The sequence below is a fragment of the Mytilus edulis genome, chromosome 4 (genome assembly GCF_963676685.1).
Source record: "Mytilus edulis chromosome 4, xbMytEdul2.2, whole genome shotgun sequence".
Lineage (NCBI taxonomy): Eukaryota > Metazoa > Mollusca > Bivalvia > Mytilida > Mytilidae > Mytilus > Mytilus edulis.
The window spans coordinates 57,970,258-57,990,228 of NC_092347.1; the positions used below are offsets into that span (position 1 = coordinate 57,970,258).

General features: G+C 30.1%; 1 protein-coding gene across 7 annotated transcripts in view; it reads left to right on the forward strand.

The window, feature by feature from the left end:
• The window catches only part of LOC139520049 (cytosolic purine 5'-nucleotidase-like), a 44,816-nt gene that overhangs the window by 5,178 nt on the left and 19,667 nt on the right, over positions 1-19,971 (forward strand). For 2 of the 7 annotated variants that reach the window (XM_071312465.1, XM_071312467.1), the window contains exons 2-9: positions 6,923-6,966; positions 7,235-7,309; positions 10,923-10,996; positions 11,632-11,749; positions 13,417-13,512; positions 14,143-14,231; positions 15,135-15,192; positions 19,862-19,955. In XM_071312465.1, coding sequence (XP_071168566.1) covers positions 7,248-7,309; positions 10,923-10,996; positions 11,632-11,749; positions 13,417-13,512; positions 14,143-14,231; positions 15,135-15,192; positions 19,862-19,955 — 591 coding nt within the window. In that variant the 5' untranslated portion in view covers positions 6,923-6,966; positions 7,235-7,247. Of the gene's footprint in view, positions 1-6,922; positions 7,173-7,211; positions 7,310-10,922; positions 10,997-11,631; positions 11,750-13,416; positions 13,513-14,142; positions 14,232-15,134; positions 15,193-19,861; positions 19,956-19,971 lie in introns of those variants that run through there. The other 5 variants (XM_071312463.1, XM_071312464.1, XM_071312469.1 and 2 more) reach the window with 4 other exon arrangements.

Here is a 19,971-nt window from a genome sequence, read left to right on the forward strand (position 1 = left end):
GACGTCATGAAAAAAGGCGGCCATGTCTGCTGACGTCGTTTATAAAGAACACAAGTTTCTGAAAATCTTTGAAAAAGGAGGATAAAAATCTTTAGAGAAACAGATCCCTACACTATAACTCGTGTATTACGATATTTCTTAACTGTCTCAAGTGGAGAAATATCGTAATACACTTGTTGCAGTGTAGGAATCTATATTTTTCAATCAACTATATGTATAAGAAGCCTGTTGTAATTTGTTAAGTTTATTTACAATAAATTTTGATTTTATATTTACAAGCAGTAAATAGTCTTGATGTTTAACCAATCAATCAACCAAATTAAAATAAAGTTTAAAAGTACCTTTTCTTATAAATTGAGAAAAAAATGGTAAAATAAGTTTAAATGAAATTTGTATTGTAAAGGAGTAAGTTCGGTAAGTGCCATATTTGGCCCCAATCATAAAGTTCATGGTTACAAGACAATTATTGTTTTAAGTTGCCTTAAAGACATGTGAAAAAGTTAAACAGAGCTGTTTTTGTCAAAGTTTAATTCTAACACAACGATTTTTACATTCCAAAACGGTCAAGATAAGGGATTTTGGTGAAATTTGACAAAATCAGCGGGATTTCAACCAAATAAAGGACCAGGAAACATAGAGCGCAGGCGTCGACAAGCTTAATATTCAAATAAGACATGTTAAATGTCTTCACAAACATTATTTTAAAAGATCTTTGTTGTCGACGTATGCGCTCTATGTTTCCTGTCAAATAATCTTTGGAAATTTACCCATTTTCATTGATTTTTTCGTGAAAAATCAATATAAGTACAACTTGTGACGTCATAATGAAACGCAGAAACGTAAAATTTTAAACAAAATGGCTTATATCCTATCTAGTCAATGTATTAGCTATAATTTATCGTGACATTGGTCAATAAATCCGAATTTGAAATTAAGGCTAAAAAAGTGGGCCATTTTAGGACCTTATCGAACATACTCCTTTAGGTTAGATTTAAAGTTGCGCAACATGCCTTTAATGTGTAAAATTTACAAACATTTTTTAATACTTGGAAGTTGAATCATGAGTATTTGTAACTTTTATCATGTTTGACCTGGTAAGTAGTAACTTTGTTACTGATATCTTTAATTTACTGTGAGAATATCTAGATATAGATCTAGAGTACAAATGTACTTATAATATCTGTTTGTTTAAACAGAGCCTTTCATTACATGTACAGTAGATGTAGATGTATATTTTTATTTTAAAATATATATGTTGTCATTTCCATGTAAATGTACATGTATTCAACTAAATACCTGAAATTGAGAAATTCCTTTCAGACTTTGATAACAAATTTCAATATTGATACATTTTTTTGTAGTATGAAATAAAAGATGAGTTGCAAGAATTTTATTTCGAAAGATATTGCTGTAGTTAGACTTTGATGATAAAAGGCTGGTTAAAAATAACTAAATATGTAGCAACATGCATGGTCCTACAACCTGTTTGTTGATAGTCAATGTTTTACATTTTAAAACATGTTTCAAATTGAACTTTTATATTTATTTGAGTACACATTTTTTTTCAGTTTCATAAGTTTTTATGTACTGTAAACAGAGAAATTTTCGCGGTAGTTTTATTTTCGCTATTTTCGCGGTAAGCATTGAACCGTGAAAATATCAAGAAAACTCTTTATTTTTCAATTTACTTTTAAAAATCGTGAATAAAATAGAGAGTTGCTCCATTGGCACTCATACCACAGCTTCTTATATCTACATATGTGGAAAGAATATCTATAGGACTATTGAATAAAATTGATTTTATAGTCAACACATATATAACTGAAATCATAACTATATATATATGGTAATGAAAAGGAATTTTAGAAGTCATGTCTTTAACTCAAATCAGTAACCTCATAAGCTATCATTATGTATAGTGTTATGTAAACAACACCCATTACCATTATGTTAATGACAACTGTCAATCAGTAATAAAAGTACCACCTCATTGAATCTACTACACAGATTAATCAGATCAAACATGGAAAAATTAGCATTAATCCTGACAGCATTTTATTCTAATTCAATCCTAATTAGGTCTACTTTTCTGATATTGTCATGATTGTGTATGTGTTTTTACAGGCAAACATGACAAACTTTTAATCTACTTTAGCATTAAAATGATTAATAAACCGAAAACAAAAGATTTCTGATTGATTTAATAACTTGATTTAGGATATAGGTTCACTTTTGAAATCATTTATGAAAATATTTATATAGACCACAGGGAAATCGAGAATTCTAAACGGCGCGAACTTAGATTGTGTTTGTAAATCGCAAAATAAGGATGGCGCGAAAATTTCCAGGTTTACAGTATGTCTTGATGTGCATGTAAACATTGGTCTCTCCTTATAGAAGAATTAGAATTACAAACAATGTAAATGGGTAAAGATTACTATCTTTTTGAATATTTCCAGTATAGGTCATGATACAATGTAGATGTCCCCATTGTTCATGTAGAATGTACTTGTGTTGAAAAAAACTGTGTCACTTAAACAATGAATTTTTTTTTTTTAAATTACTGGAATGATTGTGAAAAGATCACATGCAGAATTCATGTGTGCACATCGATCAAATTGTAGCATTTTTTATAAGACTTCATTTTCTTACTTTTTAGTCTTACACAAAATCTTTATATTATCTTTTCTTAAATGCGTCACATATGCCTGAGGCTTGTCGTTACCACAACCCTGTCCTGTTTTCCTTGCACCATCACCAAATGTGATTGATGACTGAATTTTCACTTCAGTGAATAATGAGACCGGTGCCACTTATAGCTTAGAAACTCCCTACTTTTTTAGATAACCTACATGTAAGTTAACCCCTGTTTTCTTTTGGGGTCAATGTTGCTCAATCTTTAGCTTTCTTGACAGTGTTTTGTCTTTGTTCAGTGTTTTTTATACTGTGGAAATCACCAGATTTTGTTTCTATGAGATGAAAAATCCTGGAACGCAGCTATCACATACATTTACAATACTAATTATATAAATGTCCTTTTAAAGTTCTCACCAAAAGAGGAAAAGTTTGTTAACCACCAATATTTACAAAGTTATAAAAACCTGTAGTGAGCTGCAAACGCATCTTTTAAAGTTGTTAATAAACAATGATAAACATGATCTGTATGAAGATTTGACTTGAGGCTTATTTTTTTGTAGCCATTTATAAACATGAAGGATGTTTATCTTTAATCTTCTTACATTTATTATTGAAATCTTAAACTCAAACTGACGATTTGTTGTTGTATTTTTACATTTGTATCTTATTTATTACGTAGTTGAGCTTGATATGCTAAAGGTACAGACTGGAAGGTCAGTAAGGGAATTAAAACTATCATTGTATCAGGTTTAATATTCATGATATTCATACCATGTATTATGAGGATTTCAGTTTTTTGTACTCCATTTATAAACTTACAAATGTACTTTTGTTTTTTTCTCCAGTAAAAGATGTAAAAGTAAAATCTTGGATAGATTGAACTGATTAATTTATCTTAGGTTGTACCTTTTTAATATTTTGTACATGTATATATATATATATATGTCATGGACAATAGAAACATACAAAAGATATAGATCATGTAGATATTTGTGTTAGATAAGAAGGTCACTAGTGAAAGTCTTGTGTAGGGTAAGGCCATAAGTGATGTTTATGATGCTGAATTGCATATTTTGTTGTTGTATATTACAGTAGTAAGAACAAAATGCTTCAGGATGATTAACATTGTCACTTATGAACATTAGTATTTACATTTGGTAGTGGAAAATACATGGAATTGTGCTAAATATACTATTTGTAAGTTAGAATCACATTGAAATGTGTTAGTACTTTGGATCAATTAAATATTTTTTTGGCTAGATACTTAAACATTGCATGTTAAAAGATAAATAGAAAATGGATCAGTGTACCAAATTTTTACGCCTGTATATATTGTAAGTTCAGAAATTTTTATGATGTTTTTGTTATTGAAAAGATTGTGACATCTAACAAAAGTCTCAAAAGTAAAATATCTCATTTTAAAATTTGTTAGCATAATATTTACATGTATGTAGCATCTACAGAAATCACAGCAATTTAACTAATATTTTTGTTCATTCTTCAAAAATTACAAAATATTAATGCATGCAGAAAACTCCAAATATGCATGATTATAATGTCTATAATATGTCAAGCTATATATATAATCTTGATATTGGAATTCTATGATTATGTTGTAAGTGAACAGATTTTCCTATGAAAATGTGACGTCAAAATAAATCTAATAACTTCTAAGTATTTTACTGTAAATTTGTGGCATTCAGTTTGAGAAAGTAAATTTTTAAGCACATCTTGTTCTTGGTTAAATACATTATATTGATTTTAAGATTTCACTGACTTTGTTTTATGGTACATTGTAATTATTTTATTTCAACAATGATGCTGTTTGTTAAACCTTTCTTGAGCTTGAGCGAAGGGGTTATGGATTTGATTTAATGTAAAACCAAGGACTTTGAAATTGTATTTGCTGCTTTTCCGGTAATGTAGCATTTTCGAGTACTAGCAAAGAAAAGTGGGCTCTGAGTCAAAATAATTGCTTTGAGTTTGGGTCGCATTAACCTTTCTGTATAAATATAAGGAAATGTTGAATGATTACCAAAGAGACAGTTTAAATGAACTATAGCAATTATAGACGACCATACGTCCTTCAACAATGTGAAAAACCCTTACCTTTATGGTTGGCTATTTAAAAGGCCTTAGCTGACATGAAAAATATGAAACAATTCAATTGAGAAAACTAACAGCCTAATTTATAACAAAACAATTTATGAAAAACAGATATGACAGACATATGAACCATTAACATATGTTCTTTTACCTTTCGAGCAAGCACACTTAAAATCAGGCCTTTCTTTTCAGAACCATGGTTTCTTTGCTTGTCAGTTACATGTCATCCTAAATATGTATTTAATACTTGCCAATGGATTCAATAATCAATAAGTGGATTTTAATATACATTGTTCCACAATAATAAATTATTATACATCAAAAAATTATACTGTTTTTAGAGTCAATTAAATTATGAGATGAAATAAAGAAATCAGAAGTAAGTCACTGTGCCCTACATTTCATACTTTATGAATTGTGATTATATTGATTTCTGGCATCATTCCTTATTGAATAGTTCAATTAAACAGCTCAGTGGTTTGTCTATATCATATAGGACTAAAGCTATATAGCCTGCCATCTTATAGTCATCTGACTTATATAGCACACTGCATTGACTAACATTTTATATATGCATGTAGCTTGAGTAAGTGACCTACAAACGTTTATGTATCTTGGTATGAATTTCTTGCTTCACTGACTTTAAGTTAAATCTTTCATTTAGGTAACTGTTATTACTTATTTTAATTAATGATTAGTTTTGGTTAAGAAAGTAAACTTGATAAACATATATATATATACTGCAGCTGTGCTATTTGAGCAGTCAAATTGCATTGACCGTATATTCATATGTCATATATACAGTCACTGACTGTATATCACCTTGTTTATGACGTTGACAATGTGTTTCCGTAGAGTTTTATTTATGACGTCAATAAAACATACAGGTTCGCGGCAATTTTACGTTGTCAGCTCACAATTAAAGAATGACGGTTTTTACCCTAAATACTTCATTTTGAACAGTTATAAGAGTTGCAGTATATAAAGAATAACCATACATTGTCTCGAAATATCAATCTGTTATTTGTACTCGGCTCGAAACAGGTAGAAATGCTCGGCACAGCCTCGCTTTCTACCTGTTTCTAAGCCTTGTACAAATAACATTGATATTTCGAGACAATGTATGGTTATTCTATATATATATATGTGATGTATGTTGTTGAAAAAAAATACAGTTTTTATTTAAATACATTTCAAACTCATTAGATTTACAGAATATTTTTTCAAGACATTGAATTGATAAAATTATTTTGTACATGCTCCATCTGTTATATTTGAATTGTAACACATTAGTCTTTATTGTATATTTAGGCTGCATATTTGAAAAGCCTGGGTAATGAGAATGTTTTGCCAACATTCTTTTTTTTCTTTATTTAACCTTTGTTGAGTCAGAATATACTAGTAATATTTAGTGCAATCAACTTAAATGTTATGCATACTGCTGTTGATAAACAAACATGGATGAACATGCTGCAAACTTGTGCATTTTGTTATTGTGCAGTAATTGCATCAGAATTTATTATTTATTGTATTAATCATTTAATGAGGAATTTATAATTTTCGATGATTATGATGAAAGACATTGTTCTTATATAGAAAGGATGAATACTTTTTGTTAAAATCTTATAAAAATCTGATGAAAATTTGGCTAGACATTACTAACCTCCCCCTTTTTCAAGATGTAACCACCTTGAGTCCTGTCTGATTTTTTTTATATTTTTTTTAATTTATACTCTTTTTCAACAGTCATATATTGTTTATAAGTAAATAAATGGAACAAGGATATAGAGTCAATTGTATGTCTACTTCAAATATGGATTACGAAACTCACATGCAATATACAATATATTATATATAAATCAATTTCTTGTGTAATGTTTAGTATCAAATAACAAACGATTGTGAATTTAATTGTTATGCTTAAAGCCATAGAGTTAAGCCAATTAGCCTGATTACTTCCGAAATAGTGTTGAGAGGCAAAAATAATTTAATGGAATGAATTTTTGATGGATAGTCGGACTAAATCAATGAAGAAAGTAATTATTGGATGTATATCATGTAGATATAGATATATACCAATATTGATAAAGTCATTGACACATATAAATAGAATTATATTTAACCTAAATCAATAGTTGAGGGAGTCACAGATAAGTAAAAAGAAATTAATTTATTACAGATAAACGATGACAGAGCTCCCTAGTTCACCTGTTAAACGTCCACGTGAAAATAATAAATTGAACGGGAGTACAGTTACTGAAGGAAACGTCAAGATGTATAAGAGGGATCCTGCTCACAGGTATGTGGATACTTAGTGGATTATATAAAAATTATGTAAGTGGTAGCAGTCAGGGAAAATTTTAAAAATTGAACAGGAGTACAGTTACTGAAGGAAACATCAAGATGTACAAGAGAGATCTTGCTCACAGGTATGTGGATACTTAGTGGATTATATGGATTATATAAAAATTATGTAAGTGGTAGCAGTCAGGGAAAATAAAAAAATGAACGGGAGTACAGTTACTGAAGGAAACATCAAGATGTATAAGAGGGATCCTGCTCACAGGTATGTGGATACTTAGTGGATTATATAAAAATATGTAAGTTCTAGCAGTCAGGGAAAATAAAAAAATGTTGACCCAGGAACAGCTGGGAGGTAGATTAAATGCATGTAAATAGACAGGTACATTTAGATAACACTAACAGGGTTTGAAATTAGCAGGGGCCCACTCGCCAATGGCGCCTGAAATTTTGTGTGGGCTACTAAAATGTCTGCTTTTCTTCTATAGAACTATATATGTATTGGAAGATGTGGGCTACTTTGCCAAATTTTTAACTTCAATCCCTATCACACTAAGATGACTAAGAAATGACAACTCCTTTGTAAATTAAATTCAATTCTTTACAATAAAAGTTATATACACTGTTTTTACTCTGGTTTTGAACCCTTGAGAAAGTATTATTGATTCTGTTTTTAGGTCATATTCTTTGAACAATTCTAAAGTCTTCTTGACATATCTAATGATGGACAAGAGACAAATTATCATTCATGAAATATAATTGTAAAATAAGATAAAATATTTATAACTGTAATTGCTGTCCTTCATCTTGACAGTATCAAGCAAGTTAATATGCATGATAAGAGGAAGAGCTGACACTGCAAACAGCAAGGTCAAGATTACCACTAGCTGTATACAATTGACTTTTGAAGCTGTACACTTTATTATTTATTCTTTAATTCTATCCTGCATACACAGTTGAAGTACTTTATCAAATACATGAAATATATATGCTGGAGTTATAAAATCTTTAGGTCTTCTACAAATTTTATCATTCTTTGTCCAGCTTAAAGGCTACTTCAAGGATTCACGGTTTGTTAGGAAAGGAACCAACATAAAATTTTTCCATCAAGTTGATATTACATTATAATGTACTGGTGCTAAATCTATTAAATCTCCATAACTTTAAATATATTGGATAAGTATCTGAAATTTGAAAATTGTTTTATCTTAACGGTGACCGTTTATCAGGTGTGATTCATACTCATATATTCTTTATATACATAGAGAGATCTAAGTAAAGATACACATCATGTCTATAGAGATATATAAGTACAGTGCAACCTGCCTAATCCCACACCTGAGTATTCCAACAGCCTTCTTTAACCGACACATTTTCATGGTCCCAAAATATTCCTCTCCTTGCAAAAAAAACCTGAGTATTCTGACATCCTGCTTAATCCAACATTTTTTCTGGTCCCTCAGTGTGTCGGAGAACACAGGTTACACTGTAGTAACAAAAATTAAACACATTTATAATTGTAGCATTCTGGTTTATTTTAAGAATCAGATTCTAAAAAAGTAACAATGTGATGTAACACATCCTTAAAGTAAAACATAAAACTGAAAACTTGTCAGTTATTTCATTTATATCGGCAGAGAATGAATTTATATTGATAGAAATGATTTTGATATTTGTTTTTTTGCATTATAATCTTGCCTACTGTAGTAATTAAGATCCATTATGCTTATCCATCAGTGCGTCCATCCATTAGTCCTTAAAAGTGTAAAAGTACATGTAATGACTTCAAAAGCAAATTTTTAAGTACATTTAATGATACATGTACATGTATTAAAGATTTGTGTTTACTTTGAAAATTTGAAATATTTGAAAGATTATTTTGACATTCATTATGATTCATAATTGAGAAAAAGGTTTGCTTGATATTAGTTATTAGATATAGGAAGATGTGGTAAGAGTGCCAATGACACAACTTTCCATCTAAGTCACAATTTATAAAAGTAAACCATTATAGGTCAAGGTATGGTCTTCAACACGGAGCCTAGGCTCACACAGCACAGCAAGCTATAAAATTACTTAATAAAAAAACATTCAAACTGGAAAACCAACGGTCTAATCTATAGAAAAACGAGAAATGAGAAACACTTATGAACCACATAAACAGAAGACAACCACTAAAAATGCATATGAAGTAAAAGATCCGGCAGCTGTTTAACCAGAAAAAAATAATAATACTAGTTTAATCATTTGTATGTATTTTGTATCTCGTGTTTGATTTGTGGATAAAATAAGATTATGAATTTAAGGAGATGTGTATATACATGAATGAAACAGCAATGGAACCCCTGTCTAAAAGACATGTTGAGGTTTACAGTTTTCAACATAAGTAGACAAATTTCTATACACTATGTCATTCTCTAGATTGACCAGAGTCTTTTGAAAAAGGTTTAAATAAATTGAACAGTGGGAAATAAACCTCCCATCGATACCATATAGTCTAGGCTCCCAAACAAAAAAACAAAACAATATACAGCAGACAATAGCTATAGACAACCACTTATGTAGTTTAGCAATTTGGAAACCATGGTGATCTGCAAACATTTGTTTAATGTTAGTTAACATGGGATTCATTGTTATTCTTAAGGTACCAATTTTCATGGGAATAAGGAAACTACAAACTTAAAATTTGCTATATAAATATATATATTCCAAACCCCAAAATCAAATATCTATGAAAAAGCAAGTTTGTTTGAATTTAGTATTATTTGATACTTTTCCAGAAAAAAAATGAAGAAGAGAAAAACATGCCACAACATGAGCTTCTTTGGAATAATTGATTTTATAGGGAGAATTTACAAAACAAATGTTTCTTTTGAGATTAATAATACGGATCAGTTCTGGAAACATTGAGGTTTTAGAAGTGGATGTAAATGTTGTATTGAATAAGATTTGATATTGAGTATTAGGCCAAATAAAAATATATGTGTGGTTCCAGTTACCCTACCTTCCCTAATTTTTCATCTTAAAAATAGCCTACCCTAAAGATTTTATTGTCATTTTTCATTAAGCACTGTTAAAGTCAGAATGTTGCTCCCATAGACTCAATGTAAAAATAAAAACATAAAATAAAAAAAAATCCCTACCTACCTACCCTAACTTTTTTTTAGATGTAACTGGAACCAAGATTCAAGATTTATTGATAACGCTCAGACACATTAATGTGTAACATGAGGTCAAAGTATAATACATAAACAATTGAATGACGAAATGAGCATGCAGTACTATCTAAACATATAGAAATACAATAATTATTGTAGATATTTTAGAATAAACAAGCAATTTTCTTAATAAAAAATGACAATCGTTTGTAGACTTCCATATTACATATGGACAATAATCCTTCCAATTTAATATATTGAGGATTAATAGTATAATGTTTAGGTAAGTATTTGTTTCTATAATTAACAATAGAATCATGTTGACATACAAATAAAACATGAAATTCATCACCAATAAATTTATGACATAAAGTACATATTCTCTCTGGTCTAGGTATATTTTGCCAACGGCCTGTCTCGATTGGAATACGTAAGTTCGATGTCCTTAATTTAGTTATCCACCTCTATTCTGTTCAGATAGTCTGATCAGATATTTTTCTAGTCCAAAGTCCTTTTTGAATGTCCCATAAAATTGTCCCCGGGATGAATTTTCTATATCGCCAAACCATGAGGTAATAAACTGATCACTCAATATTCGATCAAGATAATTTTTATCACAAAAGCCAATTTGGTTTATGAAAATATATCCTAGACCAGTGGAACCACACATACTTTTTTATTTGGCCTTAAGAAATTGATGTATTTATTGTATCTTTGTAGAGTGTTTGTCAATAGAAGTCTCAACATGGCAAAAATAAAGATATTTGGATTTGATATGGATTATACTCTTGCAGGTATGGAATCAACAATAACAAAAAACTAGACATAATCTAGGTGATCTCAAAACAAAAGCATCAGGAATAAAAGGGAAGATTGGGTATAAGTCGGATTTAAGAAAACCCAATGAATTTTGATTTAAACAGTGTTAGCTATAGGTCACCCTACTGCTGTTAACAAAGATCAAAACCAAACAGTAAAATAAGTTATAAAAAACCCTTGCATGAAAAAGTGTCAAACAATTCAAAGAGAAAACCAATAGCCAGATTTAATCATGCAAAAAAAAATAGCAGTGAAAACATGGCTTACAAGACCAAATGACAACCACTGAATAACAGGCTCATGACTTTGGACAGCCACAGTCAACGCTTTTACAACCGTATGCAATTACAAAAAGAAGCATTCAATACTTTTTTAAAATTGATTTTTTTTTAGGTAGGATCATGAAAACACGATTTGTATCAAGTTTTTCTTTAATTTACCTGTGCACTTTTTTGTGGGACCTTGTGTCATCATGAATGTTACTTTTCATTGTGTGATGAATGTTAATTTGATAAGTAAGCAAGATTGCTGTTAACCAATCAAAATAGTGTATCATCATGAAACATACATGCAATGTTATTATGTTATGATCATTTTTTTTCAAATTTAGTGTACAAATCACCAGTGTATGAAGATATGGGATTTGAGAAATTGAAAGAAAGACTTGTTGCTATTGGTTATCCTTTGGAAATCAACGAATTTAAATATGATCCAGCATTTCCCTGCAGGTAAGTGGATAGCAGTCCTGTTAAGAAGTTATGTTTAAATATTTTAGACGTTGATTTTTGCTAAGCTAGGCAAAAGCATAGATGCCAACCGTTACGATTTTTCCATAATTTTTGCGATTTTGCAATCAAAACTATGCTATTACAGTCAAAGTTGAATAGTAACGGATTCCCAGTCATCTTTTCAGTTTTGTAAAACGCAGATTTTTATCATTACTTTTCCAGCCTGTTCAGGTATTTAGAAAAGCCCAATATAATGCTTCCGGTTTCTTGGGAGTTATCGACCTATCATTTGGTAACTAACTGACTTCCGAAGAGGCAAAGGAGTAGGTCCAGTAAGACCCCTTTTTGGCCCCAAAATATAGCTGTTTTACAAAATTGTTAAAATGTAAACTTTTAGTTAATTATTGGACAGTAAAATGTTTCTGCTACATAAATATGGGCTGTTTTTGACTATACAATGCACATATATCGGGTACTAGCACCATTAAGTCATGCTAAATTACTGAAATCTTCACAATTCTAGCATTTTAGTTAAATTTTAGACGGCTTTCGTGTAAAACGAAATTGGCCGCATTCGTGTTCATCCTTAATATTGAAATGTTAGTTGTATTTTATGATAATACATAACATATATAAAGGTTGAGGATGAACACGGATGCGGCCACTTTCATTTTTGACAAAAAACATCTGAAAAGTGACATTTTTCGGCATATTTGGTAGATTTTTCATATTTTAGCTTGAATCGGTGCGTTTTTTATGACTTAATCAGTTAAAATCTTTCACATAAACTAATTGATTCAAATAAAATAGACACTTAAGTGTTTAAAAAGTGGTCAAAATCTTTCGTCAGATGAACCTGAAATTTGAGGCCAAAATCGGCCCTTACCGGACCTACTCCTTTGCATTTTATGACGCTTTCCCCTTTCTCTACTTCTCCTTGACAAAATGAAAATGTATACGAGTCGAAAACGTCTGAAACAATTAATGAATTGAATACATACTACAGATAACATGTTAACGAAACATGTTAGTGCACATCAATATGCAACCACTAGTCAGTAATTTTTATTTGATAAATGCATGTGTTTTATTGATTACTGAAAATTTTTCAAAATTACAGAAAATTTGATAGATTGTTACTGATTGTGCCAAAAGGGGGTTGGCATCTATGCAAAAGATATTTATAGTCTCTAAATTATATCGGCAAGTATTTTAATTGTTTCTTTATAAAAATTAGTGACTAATTGATGTTTTAGATTTTTAGACAGCTGAACTATAGATCATTGTTCTGAAAATTCTGATAATCCATTATCCTATTAATCTTATCATTAAGAATATCGTTTCATAATTGTTTGTTTAAGCTCCATCTGCAAATATTTCATACAATTTCCAGGATGATTTATGGATTTAATTTAGTACAAATTTCAAAAGTTTTATGATAAAGTTTAAGCTTAAATGTTGTGACCATACTTACTCCACTGTTCAGGGTTTGACCTGTGCAGGAAAATCCTGTTTGCTGTCACTTAGACAGCCTCTTGTTAAAGTTTGCCCTGATCTGTGTAAAAATTGTTGTTTTGACCAGTACTAAAACTCATTGAATATAATTTTGTCAAATATTTAATCCTTTGTTCCTGACTATACATTTATGATTTTTGTATTATTTTTAGGGGTCTTTGGTTTGACAGGCAGTTTGGAACTTTGCTGAAAGTGGATTGCTACGGTAACGTCTTGGTAGCTGTGCATGGATTCAGGTTTATGAAAAGGTTTGTTCATACACCTTAGCTTGATAGATTTTTATGAAATATGTGGTCTCATCAACTTGAAACTTATATCATATGTTCTTAATAATGTGAGCCAATCATATGCCTTAAATTCATGGTTTCATGAACTATGAAACTAATGACATAAAAAAAATTATGCTTGTAATGGTGTGAACTATTTGAATCATATGCATATTAAGCTATATAGCAAAGGCTTCAAAATGATAAATACAGTACTTACTAGCTTAGTTTAGTTTTCTCGTTTGAATTGTTTTACATTGTCTTATCAGGGCCTATTATAGCTGACTATGCGGTATGGGCTTTGCTCATTGTTGAAGGCCGTACGGTGACCTATAGTTGTTAATGTCTGTGTCATTTTGGTCTTTTGTGGATAGTTGTCTCATTGGCAATCATACCACATCTTTTTTATAGCTTGCATGCCATGAGTTTTTGGTCTCATGGACTTGAGAAACTTTATACATATGTTGCTAATGATGTGAACTATTTGAATCCAATGCCATAAAATTTTTGTCTCATCAACTTGGGACTTAATACATATATTGGTAATGATATGAACTATGAAAAAAACTCTAAATGTTTTCTTTTAAACACCTTTCATTTTTACATTTCCAGTTGGGAAATAGGAAAAATGTATCCCAACAAATATGTACAGTTGGACGAGAACAGGATATATGTGCTGAATACATTATTTAATATCCCAGGTATGATATAATTTAACTTATGATATAGTTTAAAATTTTTCATGTTTTTTTTTTCAAAAATTATAATGGGTTACTGGCAATTATTTTTATGGTAAGTTTTAATCTGTGTGTGTTACATTAATATATATTTTATTTCTATTCATAACTTGTCACACCTGCAGGGATGTTTTTTCACTGGATCTTAAAAATATGTGATCAGCCGAAACCAGTAAGTGTGTTTACTATCAATTTTAAAAATAATCCTCATGGATTTCTGCATACCTGCCAACCTTTTGGTGGTTCAAAATGGAAGATCTCAAATAAGGGGGAGGGGGTGTTAATTGTGTATCAGATCAACAGATATAACATTGAATGTTTGATGGTGCTTGATATATAGCTACAAATATAACATATAAAAATTAGAAGATGTGGTAAGATTGCCAATGAGACAATTCTCCAAAAGAGACCAAATGACATTGAAATTAACAGATATAGGTTAAAATATGGCTTTCAACAATGCCCAAAGCTCATACTACATAGTCAGCATTAAAAGGCCCTGAAATGAAAAATGTAAAACAAATAAATGAGAAAACTAATGGCCTAATTTATGTATAAAACGATAAAGGAAAAACAAATATGCATACTCATGTCATATCAAATGAAGTTTCCTGTTTTGTACTAGTCGAACATGCTCAGTTGGATTATAATGAATTTGCTCACATGGCCACCTGGACTTAATTTTACTTTAAGTGAAAGTAGAAGGTAAAGTATGATTCTATTTATATATAAAAAAAATAGATGAATGACAAGTGTAAGACAATTCAAACAAGGAAAACTAATCTGATATGATTGTTGTTTCTTTTCAAAACTTTTGTAATACAAAAAGGAATGACCATCAAGAAATTTTCACTCTTCTTTTTTCAGAAACATACATGATAGCATGCATGATTGACTTCTTCATAACAAAGAAAGATTATGAACAGTAAGTATTGATTACTATTAATAGCTGTAAAATGTTATGGAATAATCATGTGATCATTAATATTTTGTTTAGCATCTGGTGCATGCTATTAATCAGGTTATGTGTTTGTTTTCTCCATTTTGTTTTTCTATTATAATGTGATTAAAATGGTAAGTAAAATTTAGAATAATTTATGTAGGCATATAAATGGAGTATGTGCATAGAGACATCAACATTCTTAACATGATCATGAGGTCAACAAAACAAGTAATTATTAAAACAGGTGCTCATATCATATTTGTCTTGACATAAGCAAATGGTATCAATTGTACAATATACTGTCGATTCATTTATTTTCGTGGGCACCAATTTTCGTGGTTGAGGAAAAATCGTATTTTAGTGGATATTTAATTTCGTGGTTTTTCCAAAGTCTGCATAGAAGCCAATAAATATTTTGTACTACGTTGAACATTTAAATTCATTAATATGTAACCACAAAATCCACGAAAATTGGTATCCCATAAATATTAATGAATCCACAGTAATTCAATTATAAAGATCATAAACAAGTTCTCACATTCTTCCTAGATCAACAAATAACAATATAGGAGATATAGACAAATAAAAAAAGGGGGGAGAGGACACCAAGATGGCAATCATAAACCATAAGTCAAAGAAAAACAGAAAACTATGATCTAAAGAAAAAAGATGCAATACAAAGAAAAACAGAAAACTATGACCAAAAGCAAAAAGATGCAACACAAAAGTCCTCTGAAAAAAGATTAAGCAACAAACCTCTACATAAAAACCAGTGCGATCTCATGTGCTTTGGAAGGGTCAGCAGTTCCTGTTCCTTAAAGTGAGACTTGTCCTATTACTGTTGGAAATAAGTATCCAGTGAAGACAATTATCTTATGACAATTAGCATTTAGACAATGTTTTGTAAACTGTAATCTTTTTTGGTTAGTTTGTGTTGGGTTGCTATCTCATATTCACATTTCATCTCAAGTTATTCATATGTATCTTTATAGATGTAGTATTACATTATTTAAGTTTAATTTGAGGTCAACTTCATTTTTTGTGTGCCCTTTTAAATGAAATTATATCAAGATGTTTTGGGATGTAGGACAAACGCTAGTCAGTTTTAATCATAGATGATAGAGAAGCTATATTAGCTCAAGGGGCCTTTACTATTTTATTTGTAAGAATTTACATTTCAATAATTGAGCTAATTGTGAGCCATTTTTTCATTAAAATGTATGAAGTTGATGTCATGTTTTGACAATAGTTTTATTATGATTTTATTAGATTTAGTATATCATTGTATATGTAAATGTGTGCAATGGAGTACTGTATGCATTTGTAGTTGTACATTTTTCTCAATTTATTTGCAAAGTTTATCACTTATCAGATGCATGTGTACCATCAGTATTAAATTAGCATTAGTGCGTACAGTAAAAAAAATATAGATTTAAATGTCCAGATTTCATGGCATATTAGTTGCATTGAAAAGGCACATTATATATCATCTACTGAGCCTTTAGAGGAACACAGTCTTAGGCATATAACCTATATTTGAATATAATCATGTACTGTGGTTTCATTATTATTCCTTGGATACAGCTTTTCATGGATTTCTTGGGTACAGGTGATCCACAAATTTAAATATTCAAGAAATCACAAATTTTTCTATGGGCTTCTATGCAGACTATGTCAAAACCATGAAATCAAATTTCCATGAAAAATGCAAAATGAATCAACAGTATATCCAACATGGTAAAGGAAGTTTATGTTATTTGATTTAAGTATGAAGAATCCGCAAAAAAACAATAATAAAATCAAGCATTGTTGTTGCTGCACAATAAAAAAAAAATGCAGTTACAAATTTATATTTACTATTACAATACAATTACATTTCAGTTTAATAACCTCTCAGTCTTCTTATTGATTAAACAATTTAACAGCCGATTGCATTGAGTGTGTAGGCAAAGGTAATATCTTTGGATAGCTTGCTTACTAGCTGAACCATGAAGTCTTTATTAAGTTAGGTAAACTACCCTCCTTTAAGAGTAGACTAGTCGGAGAGATAACCAATCTATCTGTCAATAGGATTAGGCTTCTTCGAAAGAAGGGTAGTATACCTTACATAATAATTACTTTACAATTCAGCTAGCAAACAAGCTAACTAAAGATATTACCTTTGCCTACACAAACATTGCAATTGGCTGTAACAATTTAATATGAGCAAATATTTGACAGATAACATTTTTCATTCAAAAACATCAAATGTGGAAAAAAGCAAATTGGGGAGTAAATGATACAAAACAATCTCATACAGGACATTGAAAACAAAAACAACATACAGAGGTCGCCATATGACCTCTAACAAGGAGAAAACACTTTCAACAATTGTCCTGAGTTTAACATGTTGTAAAAGAATGCAACATGTTTTGAAACTTGGTGTTTGAAACTGTCAGTAATTCTTAAAGAATGTTTAAAATTGATAAAATTGTGGCAATTATACTGAGATTTTGATTACTGTAATTCTTTTCATAAAATGAAAATCAAAATTTTCAAAATGGATTCCGTGAATACAATTTGTATTGCTATAGTGTGAGAAATCAAAATTATTGGCAAGATTAAAATAATTTTGAAGTTTAACGTAGATACTTGATCTGAAAAACTAAAGTTGTCCTATGAAAATTAGAACATAAAAGTTTTGGGAACTTTTCTATTCACACTTTGAATGAAACAAACCAAATAGTATTTTTTCTCTTTTGAACTAAAACACATAAATTCCATCTAAACTCAGGACTGATTATTGCAGATATGCATCTTGTGCAAGATTTGCAAATGCATAAACTGTATCAATTCATAGTGTTCTGACATTTATAAAACTTTATAAAATTGCCTATTTGTCAGTCTTAAACATTCTTGCTATATTTATTTTTCTTTGAACAACATGGGAGAATATTTTGATGCTATTGACAGGTGATGTTACCATGGTAACGTGTCGCCTCTCATGCCTAAGTTTGGAGGTAAAGTATTAGGTAAACCTAATATCTGATGATAACTGCAGAATTCTGGTATATTTCTCGATTACTCAATATCTTTATATTATTTTTTTTTCAAAAATGGGGTGAATATATTGTACATTTCTTTTTATCTTTCTTGGTTAAAAATAAAACAAGACGGTAAACCTTCCAAAATTAAAGCTGTTTACTCTAGCTATACTTTGAATTGAGGTATAAGATAAGGCACAAAAGTGTAGCTGTGAAAAACAATGCCCAGGAGATGTTGCTGTAGAAATCAGGGGGGGGGGGGGGGAAGGGGGGGAAATGGATTTAGCTCTGAAATAGTTGAGATTAACTCATTATTTTTTGGCTGTAATTGGATATTATGTTGAGGGGGTTTTACTTTTGTCATTCTTTTCTGTTATTCAAATTTTTCACAGGCATTTTTACAGAATGAATGGAAATGATACTCTATACAAGCAAATGTCATGTAAAAGTGGTCAAAATTTGCCAAAGTGAAATATGATGACATATTCCTCCCCCTTTTTTCCTTATGCCTGCTATAAGGAAAAGATTCATTGGTCTTGGACTTACAATTATCTGTTGTACTTGCAGTGTTTTACAAATGAAAACTCTTTTCCATTATTTAAAGAGACAATCAAATTTATTTATATCAAACTTTTTTTTACTTTTTCTTCCAATAAACGAAGAAAACACCAGAATTCTGCAGTTTTAATTATCTGCAAAACTTTTGCAATTGACAACAAATGTTTCTGAAAAAGGATCTACAAATAAAATCTTCAGTCTTGTGCAACACTTATAATGAAAATATTAGTTATTTCAGCACTTTTGATTATAAATTAGACATTAAACTGTGCAATGAAATATTGCAAAAACATTGTTTTAACACTGTACCTTATTTCTTCTTGATACTTATTCACACAATTTGATGAAACTTTTGAAAATAAGAGGATGCTATAGTCTGGTCATTTTAATGCAGAAATGTCTTTAAGTAGCATATTTGACCAAAATATGGCCAGTTTATATATAATATTTGGCTCAATTGAATATTAATTCAATAATCAAGGTTAAAAAAATGACCATATCATTCCTTTTCCTTTGGATATATAGTAAAAGGGAATTCCAAGATGGCTTAATGTTAGTTAAGGTTTCTAATTAGCAAACAAAAATTGTGTTTAAGACACTTGAAAGTTTACTTGGATGTGGATGATTCTCTTAAATTCTCTAAGTGTCTTTTTTGTGGCAGTTAAACAAAGTTCAAATTTCACTCAAAACTTAAAACTTGTTAAGATATAGGTTATCTTTCTTAGATAGTTTGAGGTAAAATTGCCTTTTCTGAATGCTTTTAGTGTGTTCTTGGGTTGTCCCTATGCCTTCTATTATGAATGGATACTCACACTTAAGGAGCTTTTAAAAATGGCTTTGAAACATTGATGAAATGAGGGAAAATCACATCAAAGTTGATATTTCAATTATAATAACATGAAGGGTCATCTATAAATAAATGCAGGTGTATCTGCTTAAGTAGGTCAGCATCCATGCAAAAGTAGATCAAATTTACCTACTTTAAATTTTTGATAAATATTTCGTGCACATATTATATGTATAAATGTTATACAGACCAACTGCACATTGTTTTTGTTTTCTATTTTTAGATCAGACATGGGTGTCAGATGTGGTGATTTGTTTATGTCGTACAAATCTATTTTCCAAGATATCAGAAATTCTGTTGATTGGGTTCATTATCATGTAAGTTTATGAATTG